General features: G+C 32.5%; 2 protein-coding genes across 3 annotated transcripts in view; one reads left to right on the plus strand and one right to left on the minus strand.

The window, feature by feature from the left end:
• Positions 1 to 25,651, plus strand: part of LOC108904255 (receptor-type guanylate cyclase Gyc76C) — a 281,683-nt gene that overhangs the window by 124,492 nt on the left and 131,540 nt on the right. The window lies entirely within an intron of this gene.
• On the minus strand, positions 1,456 to 5,079 carry LOC111691886. The gene is made up of 2 exons (XM_023455358.1): positions 4,267 to 5,079; positions 1,456 to 2,449 (listed from the first exon to the last, which is right to left on the minus strand). The coding sequence occupies exon 1, from the start codon at positions 4,848 to 4,850 to the stop codon at positions 4,269 to 4,271; it is 582 nt and encodes a 193-aa protein (XP_023311126.1). The 5' UTR covers positions 4,851 to 5,079; the 3' UTR covers positions 1,456 to 2,449; positions 4,267 to 4,268.

Here is a 25,651-nt window from a genome sequence, read left to right on the forward strand (position 1 = left end):
TTGACAAAAAATGATTATATACATATATTCGAATATCAAATGGCTGCTTTGCTAGAAAGAAATATGTAATAAAGAATAAAAATAAAATAATTCAATAATTAATTTCAGTTTTTTGTTACTATAACTGTCAGCCTGTATAGAAAAAAGATAAAAAATGATATAGTCAAGATATTTGCCATCTTATAATATCAATTGAATCATGCTTATTGGTATTCATACTTTAAAGAAATGCTTTCATTTCAATTATCAAAATAACTAACGGGTAAAGCTAATAGACTTCAAAAGTATAGTGAAAAATATGTGTATACGAGTATAAAATGAAAGAAAGTTTTGTCTATGTGCATGGAATGACTAATAGTCAATAAGAGCTAGTATAAAACTTCATCTTGTGTTATAAATTTTATGTACGCTGGCTTCTAGCAATTTAATACTTTGTTAATATGTTTGGAGAGTATGAAACTCTTAGTAGTTAGGTACTTTGAAGTTTAGAGATAAGAGAGCATTCTTGGGAAAATATGCACCGAATTTGTTAAAAAGCACCCTTTTAACGTTACTTTAATTTTTATTGACTAGGTAATAAACAAATTAAATTGACTACTTCTATTATTCCATTAAATTGATTATTTTATCGAAGGTGACCTACATACTACTTGAAGTCTTCAGTTATTCCGAAAATTTCCATCATTGACTTTGAAACCAATTGTTAAGTCAACAACAATTTAGTACTCGAATAAAACTTGCTGGGATTTACTATAAACAAGTTTTTTGGTTTTGTAGTCATCACCACTAAAATAAAAAATGTACAAAATAAAACAACTTTAATTATTAAGCAAATATTTTCTAATTGTAAGATTCGATCGACTTACCTGTAAGGAAGATCAATCTCAATTATTTGAGCATCGTAGTTCTTCCATGATGATATTGGTAGGTCTCACTTCTTGTGGCAATCACGCACAACCGTTGAAAGAAAAAACTCTGTTTCGCAACAATCCGTTACTCCTTATCACTAGCCCAGTCAGTTCATTTTGTGACCGAACCAATCGCACTATGGGTAAAATTAGTGGCGGGAGGGCCCTATCATGGAAGAACTACGATGCTCAAATAATTGAGATTGATCTTCCTTACAGGTAAGTCGATCGAATCTTACAATTATTCTTCGCATCTCCGTTCTTCCATGATGATATTGGTAGATGTTTAGAGTAAATAACTGGTGCGATTTTTTGAGTGGAAATAATTCTTTAATACCATAACAGTAAATAATTAACAATAATAATAATTAACAAAATATATATAAATATATGCACATATACATATGTTTAATCCATAAATCTACATACAACACACTTTATTTTAGATGTTGTGTATACAATATTAAGGTGAAATAAGTATCACCGTAATTTGAGTATGGAACAGAAAAAAGGAGAATCCAATTTTATATAGTAATAGTTTCTCCAATGATGCAATTTGCAAAATCTTCAACATTATTTTCAAGAGGCAAATTATAAAATTTTGTAAAAACTAATGAGTTCTTACTCCAACCTGCCGTTTTTCGGATTTGGTCTAAATTCAAACCCGCTCTATAGGCTGCTGAAGTTGACGCATGCCTTACACTATGACTAGTAAATTTTGTTGTATCTATCCCACTCCTCTGTAGGACTTCCTTAATCCATCTACTTATTGTTTGAGATGAAGCCGCGTGAAATGGCTTCTTATGAGTTATGATTAGTGTAGTATTATCATTACGATAAGGTGTGGTAATATTTAAATAGTAGTTTAATGTTGTAGCGACGCATAACTCCGGTTTGCCTTTAAAATAAGGAAATACTAGAACGGGTTGTAATTTATTGGGACCCGAGGACTTGATTCTTCCCGATATTTTTATTTCAATTTTATCACTACTTCGAATGATATTGTTTAGTGATATTTTTGAGATTGTTTGTACTCTGCTCGCCGATGTAAGAGCGAGAAGTGTGACAAATTTTAGGCTTAATTCTTTTATTGTTAGGGTTTCCAAGGGATACATTTTTCCCAAAAAAGTCAAAACCGGATTGGGATCCCATGTTGTGGTATATTTTGGGGTAGGCGGATTTTTGTTATATACCCCTTTTAAAAATCGTTTTATAATATTTTCGTCGCCTGAATTGAACTCTTGAATAAGAGATAATGCTGATTTATAAGTATTTAGTGTGGAATAAGAAAGTCCTGCATTTGACACTTCTAACAAAAAATTTAAAACTAATTTTAATTTATACGAATACAGATTACAATTATGTTTAGAACAATAATCCCACCATTTTTTATAACAAATAGAATATTGCTTCATTGTATTGTTCGAGATTGAAGCTATCATGTTAGGAATGGCCTGCTCGGGAACCCCTCTTAATTTGAATGATTGCCAGACAACTTCCCGGCCACCAGGGAAAGAGATTTGTAAAGGGGATGTTTCTCCCTATAGGGGGAAAGAATTAAATTATTCATTGGAGGAAATACCATAGGTTTCTTGATTAATAGTTCATGGAATGTTGGAAACCATGGCTGTGTTGGCCAATTTGGTACTATAAGAATACCTGTGGCGTTATTTTTTTTAATTTTTTCTAAAACCCGATGAATAATTGAAAATGGTGGAAATGCGTAAAATTTTAATTGATTCCAATTTATTGTGAAGGCATCAACACACACAGAACCTGGATCTGGTCCCCAAGAAATATATCTTTTGCATTTTGAATTGATTTTGGTTGCAAAAAGATCAATATTGGGATGACCAAAATTTTGGATTATGCGATTAAATATTTTTGGATTTAGTTCAAATTCAGTGTCTATTGATGATATCCTCGACAATGAATCTGCCTTATAGTTGTCTCTGGTGTTAATATAAGATGCAAAAATAAAAATATTTCTGGATTCACACCATTTCCAAATAGCTTGGGCCATTTTATGTAGATGTTTATATTTCGTACTGCCCACTCGATTGACACTTGCTATAGCAGTGACATTATCAATTCTTAATAAAATATTGCAGTCCGACATCGATTTTGCAAAGGACTTTAACCCGTAATAAGCGGCGCGAAGTTCTAAAAGATTAATGTGCTTGTTACGTTCAGTATTATGCCAAAACCCCTTTGCTTCATGACCATCACAATATGCTCCCCAGCCTGATTTTGAAGCATCAGAAAATATTTCTAACGAAAAAGGCCTATGAGTAAATCTTTTCCCTGGTTGATTAATGTTTTTCAACCACCAATTTAATTCACCTTGTAAGCATGATGGGACAGTCATTGTTTTTTTATAATTCATATTATTACGTTTTAATTGTTTTAACTTTATGATTTCGAATGGTTTAGTGTGTAGCCATCCATAATTTATGGCAGGTAAAACTGAAACCAGCTTCCCAATAAATGAAGCAAAATAACTTATTTTGCATGTTTTCCTCCGTCTTAATTCACAAATGAGTTTAAATAACGACTCTTTCGTTTCATTTGTTATACGTATTGACATTGTTCGAGAATTAAAAATATATCCCAAGTACTGAACTTTATTTGAGGGTGTTAATATGCTTTTCTCGATATTTATTACGAAGCCAAGAGATGTTAAAAATTTCAGGGCATATTGAACATATTTACAACATTCTCTTACATTACTTCCGATAATCAATATGTCATCTAGAAAAATCACTAATCTACAACCTAATCGTCTTAAATATTGAACAACTGGCTTTAATAATTTAGTGAACACAAAAGGAGCTATATTTAAGCCAAAAGGTAAGCAATTGAATTCATACAATTTGTTGTGATAAGTGAATCTTAAAAATTTTTTATATTTTCCATCAATTGGTAAAAGAAAATAAGCATCTTTGAGGTCTAATTTTGCCATATAATCATTTGGTGATATTAACTTGACAGCTGTTCGATAATCCTCAAGCTTAAAATGAGTAACTGGAATAAATGAATTCAGTTCTTTCAGATTAAATATAAACCGGTGTTTTCCATTTTGCTTTTTTAACAAGAAATAAGGAGACAGAAACTGACCCTTCTTGTAAAAGCATTGAGAAATAGCCCCCTTATCTATTAAATTCTGTACTTCTTTTTGCATATAATAAGACTGCATATCTGAAAGATGTATTTCAGATCTAGGAATTTGATTTTGTCTAGGTTTAGCAAGAAATGGAATTTTAATACCTTTGACCCATCCTAAAACTTTTGGGTTGTTGGTAATTTTTTCCCATCTTTTTACAAAATGTTTTAGTCTACCTGCAAATTTTCCATTTACCTCTACTTGTAAGACTTCGAGGCTTGATAGTAGCTCCTGCGAGGGTGATTTCGTCCCGTCGTCGTCTTCCGTTCCTGCACCGGCCCCTCCTCGAACTCGGGTCGCCTCTTCCTCTCTTTCATTCTGGTTCTGTAATGGGCACGTTTGAAGTTTAAATTCTGTCCTCTTGAAGTTCCCGGCTTCGGTGTATATTTCTTTTTTGTTGTTTTTTTAATTTCATCGCTCGCCTTTTTCATCGTCTGATATGTTTTGACTTTGTTTAAAAACTCGGATCCAAAAAGGTAATCATCAATAGGGCTCTGTAGGGCAGCAGATTTGCTTTCCTCTGTAATGAAAGGATTAACTTCGAATTTTCTTTTCATTGAAATAGCATGGTGAACGCTTGAAAAAAGTTGCGTCGCATCTCTTAAGTTTTGTAATAATTCATCTGTTAATATTAAGTCGTTGTTGCCGCTATTCAGTTTTAACTCCATTATATAACCTATAGCTGACATTCCTGCCCCTAGCTGATCCTGCAAACTAGCAAGAAATTTATCATTTTTCCCAATTTGTGCTGGTAAAATGGATTTTATTTCTTCGTTCATTATAGGTGCGCTAAGTGCTGAACAATTTTGTGGTAGAGAATATTTCTGTACAAGTTCTTTCCGAGTTTCTTTATTGATTCCTTGCCTTAAATAAGCTGTCCAGCGCGCCACAATTTCCTTATGTAAATCGGGACCCGCGTCACTTGAAGTAGTAGGTATTTCGCCTAGTAGCGAAATTAATTTTTGATTATCTGCTTCCGCCGTCTGGTCACCTTCGAGTGCTGGGGTTTCTTTGCTAGATACCTCCGTATCCTCTGAACTGAGCCAGTATTCTGTAAAATGAGCAATGAATAAGGAAAAAGATAATAATATATCTTTCCAGATATCCAAGTTTAACCATACTTGTAAAAAGGGCATTATTTACCAATAGGTAGCAATATTATTAGCTAGTTTTATAACAAAAATTTGTCTACTAACGTAAGAATTTTTAGGATAGTAGTTACCTAACTGACACAAATTTGCATTTTTATTATTCCTTGTATACTATGGTATTCAGGCAAAAATCAGTCAAAGCAACCACGCCTCGCTCATAATTTAATGTAATTATGTAAGCGGAATGAAAACTAATCATTTCATTTTTCATGACATGAAGGTAACAAAAGTTGAAAACGACCTGCCTCGTGCCTTATTATATATACATGTAAGCGGAGTGAAAACCACTCATTACATTTTTCCATGGTTTGAGGGCAACAAAGGTCAAGCGACCATACCTCGGGCATAATTGCACAAGTAAGCGGAGTGAAAACCACTCATTACATTTTTCCATGGTTTGAGGGCAAACAAAGGTCAAGCGACCACACCTCGGGCGTAATTACACATGTAAGCGGAGTGAAAACCACTCATTACATTTCCCAGGAACTGAGGGCAACAAAGGTCAAGCGACCGCACCTCGGGCGTAATTACACATGTAAGCGGAGTGAAAACCACTCATTACATTTTTCCATGGCATAAAGGCAATAGAAGTCGAACTAAACTTTGGTTTAATTTAATTTATTTTTTGTGATTTGGAAACCTTAGTCTCAGGCAGGAAAAAAAACTATATAACCATACAATATAATAGCTACGGTTATAACACATACCTTCATCCTCCTCCGAAGATGTGTTACTTGTCATAACATCCTTTTCCAACCGTGCAAATTTTCTTTTCATTTGTTCTAACTCTTCTAAAATTTTCCTCTTCCGCAAATTTGCCATTTTCCACTCACAACACAGACACAAGTTACACGTGAGGCACAAAGAAATGAACTGACTGGGCTAGTGATAAGGAGTAACGGATTGTTGCGAAACAGAGTTTTTCTTTCAACGGTTGTGCGTGATTGCCACAAGAAGTGAGACCTACCAATATCATCATGGAAGAACGGAGATGCGAAGAATAATTACACAACATTTGTTGAAAACGTCTGCATACAAAAATATTTCTATTTATTTAATACAAACGTTCAGAAATAAAAATAAACTGCCATAAATTCCTCAAATTATGGCATTTTTTTTACTCCAAAATGTGAAAGTAAAGAGATTAATTATTATTATTATTTCATTTTTTCCCCTTAATGTACAGCTACCATTAATAATATACTCCATTAATAACATCGCGAATAGTCAACAAATGTCATGAGATTAATTCAATATCTGAAATATTTCCAGTAATAAAAATAATTTATGGCTAGACAGTGGGTTATATTTTATTGCCCACGTGATTTTCAAAATCTATAATCAATGAATTTGGAACGATACTTTGTAGCAAATATCACGTTACATTTATTTTAATATGATTATGGCTAATTATTATTGAATTGAAAACAGGTAACATATTCCAATTTTTATCTTATTTCATGGTTATTATTACATATAATGTCACCTACCACTAATAACTCTCGAATTTGTTTGTTTAATAGAACCGATTGATCATTAAATAATAAAGGCTACGTTTTTAAATATACAAATCTGTATAAAAGATATAAGATTACTTAGAAGTTATTTCTTCTTTGGAATACGTTTTGTAAACTATGATTAAATACATTATTAAGCGAAACAAATATGTATCGGCTGACTAGACAACTTTTTATAAGATCAATTTTCTAAATTATTTTATTAATTAGGTAGAAGAATGCATTGTTTGTGTTTGTGTACATTGCAAGCAATTATTTATTTATGTCGTTTAATTATAATAACGATATACAGAGTGACTCACAAATGGTGACCAAAAATGAAAACTTATTCTTTGTTGAATTTTAAGGGAAGTTTTTCGTATAAAATTTTTATCTAGGACGCTTCATTAAAAAGATACAGGGTGTTAAACTTAAAAAAAATATTTTTAATTTTTTTAAACAATTTAAAAACTTTTTAGTGAAATAATTTGAAATTGACCACAAGTATTTATATAAACATTGTCCAAAATCTGAGGCCTTTTCTTAAAGTTTAGATGCTCCAGTGGCGTAGATACAAGGTATCGGTGGCATATTTTTCTAAATAAAATAGTACGCCACTGATTTACGGTAACAATCATGATATTTTCGGATTCGTCTTTCAATTTTCTAGAAATTACTGCTCTCTTGTGTTTTTCGAAAAAAGACTGATTTTCGAGTAAAACTTAAAAAACGAACTGAATACACACTTCCATAGCTTCCACGAAGTCCAGATTTAAATCCTCTGGATTTATATGTATGGGGATTAAAACTGTGGTTTATTCCAGCCCTAACTGTTAATACCAGGAATTTATTGTGGGAAAGAATAGTGGCAGCAGCAAATGATATTGGGCATATCCTTCCGACATTCTTAATAATTAGAAGACATTTCTTAAAGAGATGTCAAAAATGCTTTGAAGCAAATGGTGGAAATTTCGAAAATCAAATTTAAAAGAAAAATTTTTTTTGCTATTACAGCTAGGTCTAAATGGTTATTTTTTGTTTTATTATTTTTAAATGTTGTCATATTTTTCTGTGTTTGTTTCATTTTTACGTTTTCAGTTGTTATAAGAACCACATTACTAACCTTTTCAATTAATAATTTATTGTAATTTATGAATTATTTTCACTTATTTTGTACCTATTTTAAACGTTATTTTCTCTAAAACGGTGCATTTCAGTGACATATCTTTTTAAAGCAAATCGAATGCTGTTTTAAAACATCATTTTCCAAAAATATCGATCCTTAAAAGAAATCTGAAGGAAAAATGTAGTGGCAAGGGCGCTCACAACGCCCTGTACATTTATCGAAAAAAACAAGCAGACATTCGAGTTTATCACAAAAAAAACTGCTTCTCCAAAATTTGAGTAAAATTATCCAAATAATAAAAGGAAGCTTTCTTAAAATAAGGCTCATTCTTTAGTAAACACTCTGTATATGTCTCCTTTCCAAGATGCAAGTCGTTGAAGTTTAATTTTTTTCATATTTTTTTTTAATTCTCGGTAATAGAATGTTTTTTGTTTCTCAAACTTTGAAGGAAATATGATTTTTATTCCTCCTAGACTTCATAAACTATGAAAGCAAGTAATTTACAACTGCGGGTTTTGGGAATCCCACACCATTTTGTTTACAAACATATTTTGCCTAAATAAAGGTTTATAACGTTAAATGATTTCGGTTGAATACAATACATATCATTTTATTCCTGACCGCAAATTCGATAGTATCAATCAGACCAGAAAAAAATGTCAATTATTTTGAGGCATTCTGGAACCAGTCATTCACAAAAACGGAGATGTTAACGAAAGCTGAAACGGAAATTTTTGAAAGGGCTGATGTGTAAATCATAATTAGGATCTACGGCACAACACCCAGTCGTAAAAGTAAACGACTCTTGTTGATTAACTAAGAATTATAAAATTATCCTTTCAAGGGAGATGAAGTTAAGAAGAGGGAGCCGTTATTTTATGATTAGGGCGCTCCGGCGTTATCTCACGTAAATAGATTCCCGTTTACACCGCCGTTCAGTAAAGAGGAGGTGGCAGCCAAGTCGGGCGGGATGGCTAGTTAAATCAATCTTTTTTTAACGTTTGTTCCTTTTCATTCCCAACACGTAGTCGTTGGACGACTTCACAGTCGCCATCTTCTAATTAGATCATTTTTGTCTGTTTTGCATCTTTCTGGGCTAGTTACCAAATCCTACAGAAAAGATGTTAGCTTGATTCGAAAATATATTTTTTCGGAATCTCATACATAATATTCAATATGGAGTAAGATATTCCCCATTGTATTTTGATGGAGATGTCTATCCCAGAATCAGCTAAAATCCTCACTAAAGAGCATCTCAAACATGGTCCATATACACCGTGTCCACCTAGTGCACGTAAGTCCAATATTAGGTTAATAAAAGATATAACTTATTTTTTTTCTACAGAGTTGCCTACTTTCCCGAGCTGCACCAAATGAAAATATATTTGCATATACAGGATGTTCAGTTTTCCTGGGCAGGAACCAACTTAATTTTTTTAAACGGAAACCTATATTTTTTATGGCATTATCGAATTCTACGTGAAAAATTAACGGGACTTTGTGTTATGATTCCTATTAGAATATTGATAATTTTCGAGATAATCGACTTTTCATTTGTTTTCTTATGTTTCGTCACTTCTAGTAGTTGACATAATTATGATTGTATGACAGCTAGAAATTATTTTTTTTCAGGATCTGTAGGGTGAAGATGGCTCTTTCGAAAAACGTATCAAAAGTTGACCTGCGATATACAGGGGGCAAAAATAAATCTTGCCAAACCTGTTAATTTAAAATTTGAAAAATCTCGACTTTTTCAAATAGAACACCCTGTTTTATGATTTCATTAGATGCCTTTCTGTAGACCCTACAATTTTTTAATAGCTTTCCCTATACATACCTAAGTTGCGTAGTTTTTGCAAAAAACCCATTTTTATGTAGAATACCGGATTTGCGCCCGTTCCTTTGTCGGGAAAAAAACATTGTAAGGGTATTTATTTTTATTAAATTTATTAATTGTCTAGCTACATTATTTAAAATAAAAATTAGTAACTGAAAAATTTAGATTTTTGATTTTAATAAATAAGTCTTTATGGAAAGTTACCATTTATTTGTAAATAAAATCAAAAAACCATAAAATCGCTACAATTTTTTTTTCCACGAACATACCCATTTTTTTATGATACATGACTAAAATTATCTATTTTTTATGAACCTTTTTTGTACAGAATTTTTTTCAGTATTCTCCTTAAAAAGTAAGTAAGAAAAATAAAGACATTTATTATTTTCATTATTATTATTAAAAATAACAAACACTATACAAAAATGTTTCCTATTGTATTGGAATTAGTCATGTTTTAATCAACATTGCTGTGAAAACAATGGCTGATACTGCTGTCACAAGTCAATGTTTACATATTAGTTTCTATTAAACGCTATTTCTTGCATGATAAACGAACTACGTAAGTGGTTGCTAAAAATTAAAAAATGTTCGCGAACTATGAAAAAGTTGACATGATTTTAATTTATTTAGGATGTCAAAAAAATGTCAGAAGCACTGCTAACTTATATCGTGAGATATACAGAGCGTCAAGCTGTTAACTCAAAAATATTTGACAGATTAGAATGAATTTTGCGTGCTAACGAAATGCATTTTCATCAAGAAAATGATATTACCGTAGCTAGGGTGTTACAATATTTTGAGGAAGATCCTAGAAATTCTTTTCACTTTTGCATTAAATTTAAAAAGAAGCTCTATGCAAAGAGTTTTGAGCTCCCATGGTTACCATGACTATAGGCTAAATAACTTATCTGACATACATCATGAAAAAGACTTATGTAGCCAAATAATGGTTAATTTGGAAATAAGACTCTTACACATTCTTTGGACCGATGAGAGTTGTTTTATAAGTAACGGCAAGCCAAATAAAAGAAAAGAACATTACTGGGTCACTGAAAATCTACACTATGTTAATCCCATTCAAAATCAGGGCCATTATAGAATAAATGTTTGGTGTGGCATTATTGAAATGCATTTAATTGGCCCTTACTTTTATGAAGATATATTTCGGAACTAAATGGATTGAAATTAATGGGTCTGTAGAATGGGCTCTAAAGTTTCCAGACATAACGCCCCTAGACAATTTTGTATGGGGAACATTAAAAAATCGAGACACTCACGAGAAGTTTGGAGCATGTAAAGCAAAAGATTCGATATATTTGTGAGAATTTCAAGAAAAACGTTGTTTAAAGCTACAAGGGCAGTTAGGAAAATATTGGATAAATGCTTAGAGGTAGGAGGCATGCATATCGAAAATTTCTTAAAGTAATAATCATAATTTTATATTTTGTTCTTACATTGTTATTAGTTTTGTTATTAGTTATTGTTATATTTATTAGTTACAATTAAATTTGTTTAATTTTTTCTATATTTGGTTATCTTATTTAACCGTCATTATGTGTATTATTGTATTATTTTTCTGCGTGGAGTGACCTTTTTTAAGAAGGACGTAGCAACTAATATGTAAACAAATTTGTGGCAGGAGTTACAGCGATTGTTTTTCACAGTAATGTTGATTAAGTCATGACTAGTTCCAATACAATAGAATAAATTTTTGTATAATGTTTGTTATTGTAACTTTTTAAGGAGAAGAGATAGAGAAAAAATTTCTGCACAAAAAATGTTCATGTAAAATAGATGATTTTAGTTATCATAAAAAATTGGTATGTTTGTGGAAAAAAAGTTGATGACACCATTTTTTTATTTTCCGAAATTTGAAAATGTTTTTCAAGCGCAAAACAGACCCTAGCGATTCAAGCCATCTAAACAAATTTTTACTGTCGTTTTTCGTTTGTCTGTTATGGTTTTACATTTACAACCTTTTACTCATATGTTTTCTTAATTTTCTTCCCAGTACATCACTTTTTGAAGACGTATATAAGCTGTGTCTTATTGCCTTGCAGATTTTTAAGAATTAATTCATTGCTATACTGCATTTCTGCAACTGTAACTTTTTTAATACTTTCCTGTTGGTCATTTTTTAGAAACAGTCTATATATTAAAGGTGAGACTTTACTCACTGAAAGTGGGTCGATGTTCAGCAAACCTTGGATCTGTTCATCTGTAATTTATTATAATACTAAAATATGTAAACCTTTATCTCTAATTCCACGGATATTTAACAAAAGAACCGCTCTAAAAAAAAAAGAAAATAAATTTTTATGGGTTCAGCGATGCGTGTGGCTTGTTAGCAAAACCACAAAATCCTATATTTTTTTCGGGAATAACTTCAATGTGAAGGTCAATGTGGTACAAATCACGGAAATAATATTACTAAGTATAGAAAACGTTTTGCGGGTATAATAGCAATAAAAAAGGACAATAATGGCAAGCAGTAGACATAATTAGATTTTAATTACAGTTTCTGAAACGTTTCTGCGGTGTCGTTTCAACATTTGAGTATCGCGATAAAATAAACTACCGAAATCTTTAGCCAATTCTTTGAACTTGCACGTATTTAAGTGGTTAGAAACCTTCATAGTCTGAGTAACAGAACAATGGTCGAGTGAAATATCATATTTACTTATTTAGTTGCACTTGTGTGGCCAGTATAAATTGCTGCAAATATGCGTCATAGTCCTGTTAATAAATTTAATGCATATACATACGCGATATGTGTTTAGATAAAAATGTGGGATCATATGTTTTTAACACCTACTTCTGGTTAAATAATATTGTTTTGTCTACCTAGGGAATAGAGTGCATTTTTTCATATCAAGAACGAAATATGATGAACATTTTTAATTTATTATTTAAGTTACACTTTTCAGTCCCATGGAATATGTTTTCTTTTGTAGCCCATGGTTTGAAATAGCTTTCACGAAATAATGTCATATTTAACGTTAAATTTACTTTTAATCCTCTGACAACTGATCTGAAGCTTCCCATCGATCAATTTATTCGATACTTATCTAGAGCACCCTAATGCCTGCCTTGTCGGCCTAGCGTGCCAGTGAACAATCCCGGTTTTTTGCTGAGAGACATTGGTCGTGCATTTGATTGTTATTTGTGCGTGTGTCAGTGAGTTTGACGCTTTGCTTGGTCGAGTGTATGGCACGTATTTTTTGTGGCAGTCATTAACAATTGTATATTGTGAACATAGAAAGGCACAAGGCTTGACCAAGTTTATTTATTTGATTGTCGTCACAAAGTTTCCGATGTCTGGTTATGACACTAGCAGTCAAAGTGACGTTTACAAAAAAATTGTACAGTTCTTCAAATATTTGTGAAATATTGACCATTTCTTACGAGAATTTGCGCGATTCAAGATGAAACTTTGTAAGACCTGCAAAATGTTTCTTGCTTGCACTTATGCGTTTTTAAAACATCTCGGTTCTCTCGTGCTTTTAACCAAGCCGTTCGTGACATACTGAATGATTTTTTACACCTGTGTCCTAAATAACTGTTAATTAGTAAGTAAGTTTGGTTATTTCATACTACGAAATGGAAAAAATGTCGTGTATACTTAATATTCCATTATCACCCTATATCTTTCTTCAACTTCTTCTTCTTTCTAGTGGTTGGTCTTAATAGGTCCCATAGCACTGCGGCCTAATTAGGCCTATTGTGCGTCCCACTACTAGTCCTATTCAGCAAGTAGAATTATCCTTTTTACAAAGTCCAAAAGCTTCCTTGCTGACACTTCTTTCAGTTCCTTGGGTTCCAAATAGAGTCTCCCAAGGAGCGCCATTCTGCTACGTGCAAATCCCGGGCACTCGCCCAGGATATGCAGAGAAGTTTCATCCGTCGATTCACATCCTCGGCAGACCGGACTGTCTACATGCTTTAGCTTATGTAGATGTTTCCTAAAGTGACAGTGTCCCGTTATGAGGCCTGTCACTCTCCTGAGCCGGATTTTGTTCAAGCTCAGTAAACCGTTTGCTCTTTCTTTCGAAGGATACTCCATAAGCTCCTTAGAATGGCTATGTCCTGGCCTTGAAGTCCAGTATTTCCTGCGTTCTGCCTCAGTCCATTTGCCCAGAGCCCGCCTGACCACACTGGGAGATGTGCCACAGAAGGGCTCCGGGCCAATGAACTCCATCTCGGATCCCTTCCTAGCAAGTTCATCCGATTTCTCGTTTCCACAAATGCCTTTGTGCCCTGGCATCCAACACAGTCTGACTGTATTATTGGTGGCCAGTTCAGTCAGCATTTGTAAACAATCCCAAACCAGTTTTGAACTTATCTTGTGTGCGCCTAAAGCTTTAATTGCAGCTTGACTATTAGAGAACATATATATGAGTTTACGTTTATATCCTCTACGTACATTCTCTGCCAGACACGCCATTATCGTGAAAAATTCTGCTTGGAATACGGTAGGGAACTCCCCCAGACTGTAGCTTGCACTCCATCTGGGTCCGAGTCCATATATTCCTTCACCCGTCCCTCTGGTCATTTTGGAGCCATCTGTAAACCATACTAGGCTCCACCTTTCCAGTATCACCCTGTATAGTTTGCTTTATAATTAATATATCATGTAAATTATACCGACTTTTTTTAGTAGCATTTTTTTCATTCTCCAGTCACGACTCACCTTTATAAATCATTTATATTTCATGAAGGTAACAGATAAATTAATCTTTTGTTAAAGCTATTATTGTTTCGACATCTGTCGGTATATTTTTAGATCAGAAACTGCAAAGGTGTATATTTATATAGACATTCCACAATTTAATTGCCGTTTTATTTCCTAGGTGCTAAACTATTTCGAATCATAGCCAACGCTTCGACATTTTTTTTACAACTGTTTAATTGAGATTTATAATGGGTTTTGCGTGTTTATATTGTAATTGAAATAAAAAGTAGACGCGGTAAGCTACTGTTTCCTGTATAAAAAGTTAGGTTTTGCTTCCAACATCGACGCTCTAAACTGCAACAACCACGCGTTGGCATCATTATTGCGTGGTTAACGATAAAAAAATTAAATAGGAGAATGAAGTATTTGATATTTTTTTTTCGAATTTTAAGCTACAAATATGGCGATATATACAGTGTTCCGAAACATTATAAGAGACAATATTATGAAGAAAATTAATATTGTAACAAATTGGAAATGTTTACATAGAGACTCGAATGGAAAAATACCTGACGAACTTGGGGTCGTATACAAATTAACTATTATTATAGCAACAACAAAATAGTATAAAATTGTTAATATAAATATTCTGAATATAAAACTAGTAATAATTAAGGATATCACATAGTATAAAAATAATAATTTTAATTTAATTCGCAGGTACAAAATAAATTTTTTATAAAATGCATGACATCGACACTTGTTAACACTCGGTACATTGAGAGAACAGAATTTAAACCTAGAGTGATGTATATCAAATAAAAGCTCAATATCTATGGATGAATCTGGTATACACAGCCTGGAAAGCCGAGTAAATGCATAGAAGATATTTCAATTCAACTTAAGTCATAGTATGAAATTTTTTATCAGTTGTCAAATTAAATAATAATTTTCACAAATGTCAAAACTAAAGTTGGCTTTACAAGTACCTGGAGATGACCTATATAAAAAAACATAAAATAAGGAATATTTTAGTAATTAATTATAGAATTGTATGTTAAAGTAAAAGAACATTTATAAAAAAATTTATAAAAAATGTATTAGTCATAAGGAGTGTTTTGGAAAAGTGGTTTAAAAAAAGGACATCCAAGGACTGGAAATTCTGTGTAGGGACCTTAAGCAAAAATAGGAACAGAATAATCCAGAAAGATGAAAAAACAAAAATTTGTTTATTGGTTACGGCTTGAATTTTTGGAGAATGCAGAGTAGAGAGGCAGCTCCAATAAATGTTAAATTAGCACAAGAAAGAAATAGTCAAGCAAGAAAATTAACCTCACCAGAAAAATTAACAGTTTGTTTGTTCTCAAAGTCAAGAGAAAGAAATTTGCCAACAAAGAAAAAATTTCCGTTACCAGTTGTAAGCAGTCCATAGAGGTTTCCAGTGGCCCCATAAATGGTATGCAAAACATCTACGTAGTTTCCAACAAGGAAAAATGCAAGTTATAAAAAAATAAAGTGCACTATAAACAAAACTGATAGCTATAACCTATAAATGATACTTTTATGTCGCATCAAACCTTAGAAAAAAGATAAAGAATAAACTATAGGACTTACCTGAACAAAAATAAATACAAGACAATCAATCATAGTTTTAAAAACTTCACAAAGTTAACGAGCTCGAACAAAATTATCAAAAGGGACAGCCATGTTTAATTTGAGTTGAATTTAGTCAGTAAATATTAGGAAATTATGCCCCTGTACGATAGGCAAAATGCAATACAAGAACAAGTATTTCAAATTGAATAGATTAAATTAATTAATAGTAAAGTAAATTTTTTTGAATGAATAACAATCCTTGTATTGTATGTAACTGTATTAGAATAGAAAAGGCAACACAATTAATAAAATATTCTTTATTATTGTTATTAAAAATTTTAAAAATTTAGTACCTAGAGAGGAAGATATTCACAATTTTGAGTTAACAAGTTGCAAGTTTTAAGTAAACCCACAAAAATTTGAATAAAGATTGTATTAAAGTTAAAACTCTATTTTTCTGGCGTGTTGCATTGTGCATTAAAAATTATAGAACCGACTCCTGAGATCTCTAATAAAAAAAAACAAGCATCTAACATCAGCTGGCAAGGGATAAGATAGAGTACACAGTGAAACACAAAAACAACAATCTGCAGTTACACAAAATAAAAAAATACACAAACAAAACAAAAAACAATAAACATAACACAACCCAACACAAACCCAAAAATTGGCAAATGAATATTTTACAACAATATTAATGTATAGATTGTTCAAAGTTGAACTCTGAAGATGGTTTTCTCTTAATATTTTCGAAACGTTTAAAGGATATGTACATACAATTTTGCATATGTAAAATTAGTTTATGATCAAAAATCATTTCAGGCTGGTTAAAAGGAGAGCTGTGGGGTAAATATTTTCCGATGTTTTTTTTACAGAAAAATGGATTGTAGTGTCACGTGTAGTCTTTAAAATACTATGGTTTGAGTTGTTAATCCTTAGCTAGGAACCGTTGACCTACCGTTGTTGTTCTCGGGCTAGACTGTGTGGGGGCGTATCCGCTATCAGAACCCTTAAGCTCGCCCTGATTTTAATTTCAGTTCTTGTCGGTTCCAAAGCCTCTACGAACGGAATTGCTGTACCTATACAGGGTGATTCAGTCATAATGTCATTAATTTTAAGGGAAGATAGGGAAAAAAGAGCAATTTTTTATTTTCTATCTTTATTAGGCTTTCCGAATACGTGGTTAAAATTAATGACATTATGACTGAAGCACCCTGTATAACAGAGATGAGTTTGGGAGTCCTTCTAACCTACTACACCACTACAGTAGATATTAATTTCCTTAAAAAAAAAAATATTTTTTCTTCTTTGAGTCGCATTTATGAACACATTTTTAATAGAAACGCAAATAGCGATACATATAATAACAAATATAAATCTATTTTTATCAGAAAGTATGTGTGCAATTTATGCAACGTGTATTTATATTTATGTTTACGAACAAAGCATTTACTACCACCAAAACAATAAATGTTATTTATGGAGTATCTACTTAAATAGTAAATTGAATACAGTTATTTATTGCCGGTAATTACACGTCTTTAGATTCTAAGTTTTTATTTGATGACATATTAATATGTTGAACTTCATACAGATGAGAGCTTTATTATACGGCTACGCGCAAAATGATTAATATGGCAGTATTTTATCTGGATACAATTATTTTTTATTAATGCCTGGGCCGTTCACAAGCAGTTTGAAGATGTTAACAGAAGTATCTACATATGTTGCACATAAAGAATCTTATCAGTACCTATTTTGTTAGCGTTGCTAAGTCAGCAGTACCATCGGCGCCCAATAGTAGTGGATAATTATTTACCTCTTAAGTGTAAATCAACAAAGCACTGGATTTAATCGTAAAATGGTGCCAACGTAAATATCTCACTATAGCAGTTTATTATTATGTTTAAGTTGGTATACAAGATTGATGACTACTGCAAGGAAATATAATTTTCTTATATGCAGCACTTTTGATTCTTTGTAAAGTTCATTAGAATAATTATTATTGTTCAATTTTTTTGTTTTTTTTTTTTTGAGTTCTAGTCTTCTGATGTGATTGTATACCTACACTTCCAAATGCAATAATCCCATATTATGTTAACCTTGATTCTACTAAGACATAATACAATTCCTCATTTGCTCAACATGTAATATTTGATTCATATATTTGAGCTTATAAATTGCACCCCAAATGTTTGTCTGTTATTATTTCAAGATATTCAACAGTATTTCCCTGTTTTATTTGAAAATTTAAACCGTCATATTTGATTTGTAATGTATCAAAATCTGTTTGTTTATTACAAGAAGTTAAATGCAAAGTTTTTTCAGAGTTTCGTGTTCATAAAACAGTGTATCATCCGCAAAAACTGATACCGTTTCCAGTTTAAAATATCATTCATGTACTTATAAAATATAATTGGTCCCAAAACTGTGCCTTGTGGCACACCATACTAAACTGTTACCCCCTGAAACCTAAGTTTTACAATCATTCTGAGTATTTCGAATTTCGTTTTGGCCAAGTCTAGGAATATACATATTGTTAGTGTTTTTTCATCTTATGTTCCTTCATCTTATACTTTCAGCGATTTTTTGCAGACTGGAGGGTTATGGAGTAATTCTGACAACGAATGCTGATCCAGGAGGTAATGTTATGTCGAAAAACATGTGTCACGTGTTAAGATATCGTCACTTCCTAAATTTCTCCATTTTACTGAAGATTTTAAGCGATTTTCTGAAGGTATTCAGCGATTTACGGAAAACTGAAGGATGATGGAGCAAAACCGACTATGGATTCGTGTTCAGGAAACAAAAATACACAGGAAATAATATGCCGCATGTAAAGTTCACATAATTTTTTTTTGTCGGCCGGTGTAATTGTTGCTGTTTACTAGATATTATGGGTGTAATTCTATTCTGGTTGGGGTATTAGTCCGCAGAGTAGTCGTGACATGCAATATCAGTTAGAATTTTTAAAATATTATAAAAATAAGAAACGATTCTATTTTGAGGTTATCAACTGAAATCCGTTTAGTAATGTGCTTTTCACGAAAATTTTCGTTTAGCTTGGAGTCTGACCCAGAGCTGATTCAATTTTTTTAGCCGCATCCGCTCGGTTTCTCTTTCCATCGTGGGCGTCTAATTGGCCACGGCGTTTATTCCAAATTACATTGTTTGCGCGACATTTTCACAAATAAAGGCAGAAACCCGTGAACCAGTGCGGGATCCCTCTAACGAGATTAAGTGACCAGCGTCTCTGAGCTCTTAAAAGATTTACAGCAGCAAAACAATTATCTTTTCCCGTTTTAGTTCTTTGTTGATTAAACTTATGGTTGCGACTATTTGCGGCGTTTACTCATCACCATAAATCATGGTGCCGTGCTACGATATCGCCTTTTGGTAATTAAAAGGGAATTTTTTAGATTGTTTATTGGTTGTTTTGTTGCGCGAGGTGTTTTACCTCTTCAAAGTGAAAAATAAGTAAATTAAATAAATTTCTGTACCGAAGTCTTGTCAGTTGAGTTAGCATTACTTCTTAGCTGTTGCACTAGGTGTTGCGAGTATAATTCAATGCCGGTCGGGGCATATAGCCCGCGGAATAGTTGTTTCTCGCAACACTGGCAATTTGGCATTACTTTGTTGACATTTTAAAATCGCTCTCGTTTTTCCCACTTCAAAAACAAAAAATTGTTGCTCATGAAAAGTTCAGACAAAATTAATCAAATTTTCCAAATAAATTCGTGACTGAAAAAATAAAGCATCACTAAATTGATTTGAAAGCTTACCAAATTCACTTGCTTTCTCTTTATTTTGTAACTCTTGTCTCTTTCATGACTGTCCTTTGTCACTGTGCGTGATATAACATTGCGGAACAACAATTTTTCCGATCAACATCATGACGGCTCATTATCATTTATAAATAGGTAACAGATAGGAATCGATAGTTTCCTTGAAATAGTCAACTCTAAATAATATAAGTGTCTATCGATTACAGATCATACTTGGTTGACATTGCTGAATGATTTAGAATGAATTCGCTGCTTTAAAATGCAACGCCCGTGAAAGAACAATTCAGATATTTTGTAACAAAATGTCCAGTCAATTTAAGGTTCCTAGAGCATTTTTTCAATAATTTGTTTACTGTAAAATAAAGGTCGAACGCGGAAAAATAATTTTTCGAAAATAAAATAGCATCTATAGCGACCTAAATAAATTTGACAATTAAAAATTTGTGACAGTTGTCATGTTGATTGTTACTTACCTGTCACAGCCAACCTAAAATGTGCGAAACAAATGGAAAATCATTTAAGAAATGGGATATGTTTATTCGTAAATAAAATGAAAACCACTAGGTTTAGGTATAGGGAAACTTTAACAAAGTTACACTTAATTTTTGTGCAGAATGCGAGTACGTTAAAAAAAATAAGGGGTTTCTATTTAAAAATTTCGAGTTTTCCACATTTTCTGAACTTCATATTCGATAATTTTTTTTGACCACCCTGTATAAAAATTGGAAAATTTTCATTTCAAATTCGATAAATTAAGTCTTCCTCAACAAAATGTCCAATTTGCACAAAAAAATAAATATACGTTTCCAGAAAAACAAAATTTTGTTGACAGTTTGCATCTGTCAATTTTTGCTTAAAAATCAAAATATCTCGGAAACGGTCAATCCTAAGTATGGAGTGTTTTATATGTTTTCAACTTAAAAATATATGCTCTTTCCAAAAATGCAATAATATAAAGGGGGTCTTATTTAAAATAAGAAAGTTAGTATCGACTTCCGGTATAACCGGAAGTACGATGACCTTGAAAATATTTTAGCTTGGTAGGCCCCACGGTCTGTATCACACCGTCACAATTTCAAAAAATCCTAGCGGTTTCCCAGATATCCTTCGATGGAGTTCGTGATGGTACACCCTGTATTATTTTCGAACTCGCGTTCTTGTTATTTCATGTAATTTAAAAATAGACGGAATTTAAACACACAGATAGGTATATTGAAAACCAGTTGGCGGTCATATTTATTTTAATATAATTATTGCTAATTGGTCGTGTTATTTTTAACTGGTATTTGTGCTTATTTATCAAAGTATCCTTATAAAGTTAACGCAATTAAGCGTGATTAATGACACACACATTCGCAGCAAAATATGTGCATTAAACAATGTGCTGTAATTTCATAATAAACAATTAAAATGTTGAAGGTAATAAAGGTAAGCAGAACGCGCTTGTACCTACCTTATTATAGCAAATCTATTTTTAGCATCTCCTTATTTGTATTAATGATAATTGGAAGGTTAAAAAAACTATTTCGACGTAGACTGTTTTGTTGTCGATTATAAAGCTGAACGCGTGGGCAAATACAGGGCGGACCGAATAATCGCGAATATTTAATTTTTATATGACAAAAATTGAATTATTTAAAATACACATCCATCAGCGGAATATGATAAGTAGAGATCGGAAATGTTAGAGCGGTTGCAATACGGCAGAATTTACTGTAGGTAGGGTTCTCTTTACATAATTTTATTTAAAAAAAAACTAGTTTTGCTTGAACACGACGTAAATTTTCACATTTGTACATGTCTGCCTCTGATATGAAGTTTCGCATCGATCAATTTATTCAATACGTATCTAGCGGCACCCTAATACCTGCCCTGTCGGCCTGGCGTGCCAGTGAACAATCCTGGTTTGATACTTTGCTTGGTCGAGTGTATGGCACATCTTTTTAAGGCAGTCAGTAGCATTGTATATCATGAGAATAGAGCGGCACACAGCTTGACCACAGATTTAGCCTATTTCTGCTACTACAACGCGTTTTGCTGCATACTAGCATAATAATAATAATACTGTCTACTGTTTACTGTTTTACTGTTTACTGTTTAGTAATAATACTGTTTATTTAATTGATTGTCGCCACAAAGTTTCCGATGATTAATGATAATCTGTAATTGTAAAATAGAACGAATAGAACAAAATATACGTGACCACTTACATATTGCATTTTTTATAACGTGAGTTGACCAACAAAAAATATCGGCATTATTTTCTAATTGTACTTGGAAAAATATACAAGGGCTGAAATAAAATTAAAAAGAAGGAAGGAAAAAACTAACTAATAATATAAGATTCATCTGAACAGTCCAAGATTAAAAAATATGAAATGATTTCATAAACCTACGATGTAATCGTAGTGTGTAGACTAAATCTTTGTAATTTCTTATGATGTAACCTAAATTCTTGAATACAGGTGACGCTATAATATCAATATGTGTTAAAGATAAAGACGGCTAAAGATATTTTATGTAATGAGATCTGTGCAGTGTTATATTATCTCAGTTGTAAATAATAGAATCATTCTTTCTAGTCATAATACAATTGGATATTTTGGTATTTAACATTAAATTTGATACCAACTAATAACATCAAATGCATTGTCTAGTCTGTAACAATCTCTAATGGTGTTTATTTCACATATAAATTCGTCGACTGCGTACATTAAATACCGTATGTATTTGTAATTTTGCATGATGTATATAAACAAAGACTAAGGGTCCTAATGTGGAACCTTGAGGCACGTCAGATATTTTACTAGGATTGGAAAAGGGTCAGTAGAGAATCAGTCAGATCAAACATATCTTTGTCAAAAGCCTTAGCGAAGTTGGTATAGATAACATTGATTTGAGTTATTTTGTCTAGTTTTAACTAATGAATTGGGTTTTCTAGGCAAGGTCTGAGCAATGAAGCGCTGTTGCTCACAGGACCAGAGTCATACAACGTGTCATTTCAAATTCGGCTCAATTCGACTTATCGCAACATACAGGCTGTAACGTTGAGTGGGGTCATATTTATACAGAGGCTTCCTTTGGCCTTTAGAAACGCGTATCAATAGTTTATTTCTTCAAATTACTGTCTCCGAATGCGAAACAACAACTCACGCCCTTCGCTTCGTTACGTTTACGCGCACTATCTCCCTTCGCATGCATTGTAGGTTGTCTACAATTCATATATTTGTAGAGTAGTTTCAAAATCTCATGCGCCGCGAAATGCGCGAAAGGTATTCGCATAATTCTTCTAATAAGCACGTTGTGAAAACATTGACTCATAATTAGACCACGTGCCTTATTACAACCAGAAATGAAATAAGGCGCTCGGGCATCAATAAAATCAACTGGCGAACGTTCGTTATATATATTTTTATTGCTTAAATTAAATAATAAATAAAATAATAGGGCATTTTATTATGATATTTGTAATTTTGTAATCGGATCAAAGGCTTGTTTACGCTACGAGAGATTGAGATAGACTGTGAATAATAGATGTAATGTTTTTAGGACGTAGAATAATTTAGGGGACGGTCGAAATTATGTTTCTGCGCATATGAAGGTCAAAGCTCATAAGATTTTGAAACAACTCTAATACATGATTACAGTGACGACGTACACTAGTACTAAAGTGCATTTGAAAAAACAAATTATAACTATTTATAACATAACATTAAAATTACTTTATAATTTACATTTATTTGAGTACTGGTGCCGGTTTTTGTTGCAAAAAGCTTTGCTTGACTTCTGTTAATGGCTGCACTTAAAGTTTAATTCCCAGCTTTATTCAAATATTAACTAAGCTTCTGCCGGTAATCATATTTCAGACTTCTGTTTAATTTTTATGAGAACATGTTTTCCAGGTTTAGTTTTACAACTGTTTTCAAAGGGGTATCTCCCTTTTGTCCACTTGAACACGGAAAGCGTAATTACATTTCCATTATATTCCAGTTGTAATTAGGAGTCGACTAACTACTTCAAAAACCACGCTTTGTAGTGGTGTTTGCAAAGCCATCCGACAGAATTGTTATCATTTGAATCTGCGCGTGCCTTTCTAAAACTCACTGCCCTGTTACGGTTATATACAGGGTGGCCACTTTAGAAAGAATTTCCTGCGCTTTTGAAACAATCGTTTATAAAATTTGTGTCACAGCGGACCAGTGTAATAGTGTCTCATTGTATTTTTCGAGCCAAATTTAGTGACGCCAGCAAACCCTGCCTAACTTGATTAGTTTTCGGTATATGTATAGAGCTATTTTTCGGTCTTGGCCTATTTCTGTTGGCCTCTCTATAAAAAAAAATATCCGACCCTTATAGGACTTTTTCCATAGTGGCATACTCGCTCAGATTTCTTCTTAATTGCATAGTCTAAGCACCAGTTGTGTCACAATATTCTTCAGGAGTAAAGGATGCCATTGATACACTTTTGCATCACAACTGTAAAATAAATCACGCAGATTACGCTTTTCCTGATGAAAATCTACAGTGTTTTTAGGACATCCTGTATATTAAAAATAAATTACCACGTTTGGAAATAAATAACGTTTCCGCTACCATTGGACTTTATTAAAAAATGCGTAAATACGTATTCATGTTTGCATGAAAAAAACATGCCGCTACATAAAAACGTTTTTATTTTACGCATTTATAAAGCTGTCGAGTTATTCATGAAGCTTTTTTCTCTCAACTCCCACGCTAATACTGTATTTTTTTGTTTTCAGGTAAGTGACATGTTTCAAAGTGAGTGCCCAATAGAGCAAATTACATGCAAGGATAAATACGGTAAGAGATGGAAAAAGTGGTGGCTTCAAAGTTTAACAGGTTTCCAGACACACTGAGGTTATTCTGAAAGATACAGAAACAACCAGTTACTTAGATTTCAAATATTTACTAGTATGTTGCGTTTATTTATACAAAACCTTCTCACTTAACTTATTTCCTTCAGTATTTAATTGACTTGTTTGACGTTTCTCATTACCTTTCCAGAACTTTCAGTGAATTGAAAGGAAAGCAAGGTCGTTATTTTCATTATTCCTGGTTATTGCTTTATACTGTTTGAGAAATTTTTAATCTTCGGTGAGAGCAATATTTTCCATTTATTTGAGTAAAACGTACCAAGATTGTTGTTTTGCTTTGTCCGGGAAAGTTAATATTTGGAAGGATCGATACAGCTTCTGGGCGAGTAATATTTTATTATAAATAAAAAACTTTCCGTTCAAAGAATGTCTGTACAGGGTGTTTCGTATAGGAACCGACACAAAGCAGGAGTATGTAGGGGAACCCAAAATGTGGTGATCTAACGCAACTTACCTTTATACTAAGGCTGAGAAATTATAGAAGGACGAATTCTAAGTAAAAATGTTCTATAAGAATTTTTTGTACAGTCAATACTTTTTGAGTTATTTGCGCCTAAACATGTTCGTTTTTGAGCCATTTTTTGCGAATATCTCAGAAACTACAAGTTTTATCAAAAAAGGAGGTAAGCGAAAATGAAGGTAATTAAATAGCAAAGAGATTGCTTTTTATATTTTTGTAGGTGGTATAGAACCCGAGTTATGACTCCCAGAAGTTGAAGTCAATTTAGAAGATAGCTGTAATCGAAACGTTCAACGTCCTGTAGCGGAAAAATTAAAGGTTTTTCGAGGAAAACTTATATAACACTTATTAAAGTACTTGAAAAGACCTTTAAATTGATTGGTGTTAAAAGTCGTTAGCATGAAAACTAATGATGTTACAATCAAACTAAAATGATTGTCTTGATATTTGACGGAAAAAAATTAAACGTATTACTTCTGCAATTTACTTTATTTATATATTAACAGTAGATTCTGGGAATTTGAACGATTTTGGAAGCCTAAATTTAAAAAAATATTTC

This window comes from Anoplophora glabripennis, unplaced genomic scaffold, assembly GCF_000390285.2.
Source record: "Anoplophora glabripennis isolate ALB-LARVAE unplaced genomic scaffold, Agla_2.0 scaffold46, whole genome shotgun sequence".
NCBI lineage: Eukaryota > Metazoa > Arthropoda > Insecta > Coleoptera > Cerambycidae > Anoplophora > Anoplophora glabripennis.

Coding starts and splice junctions, on each gene's coding strand:
- LOC111691886 (XM_023455358.1), bottom strand. CDS start 4,850: ATGAACGAAGAAATAAAATCCATTTTACCAGCACAAATTGGGAAAAAT.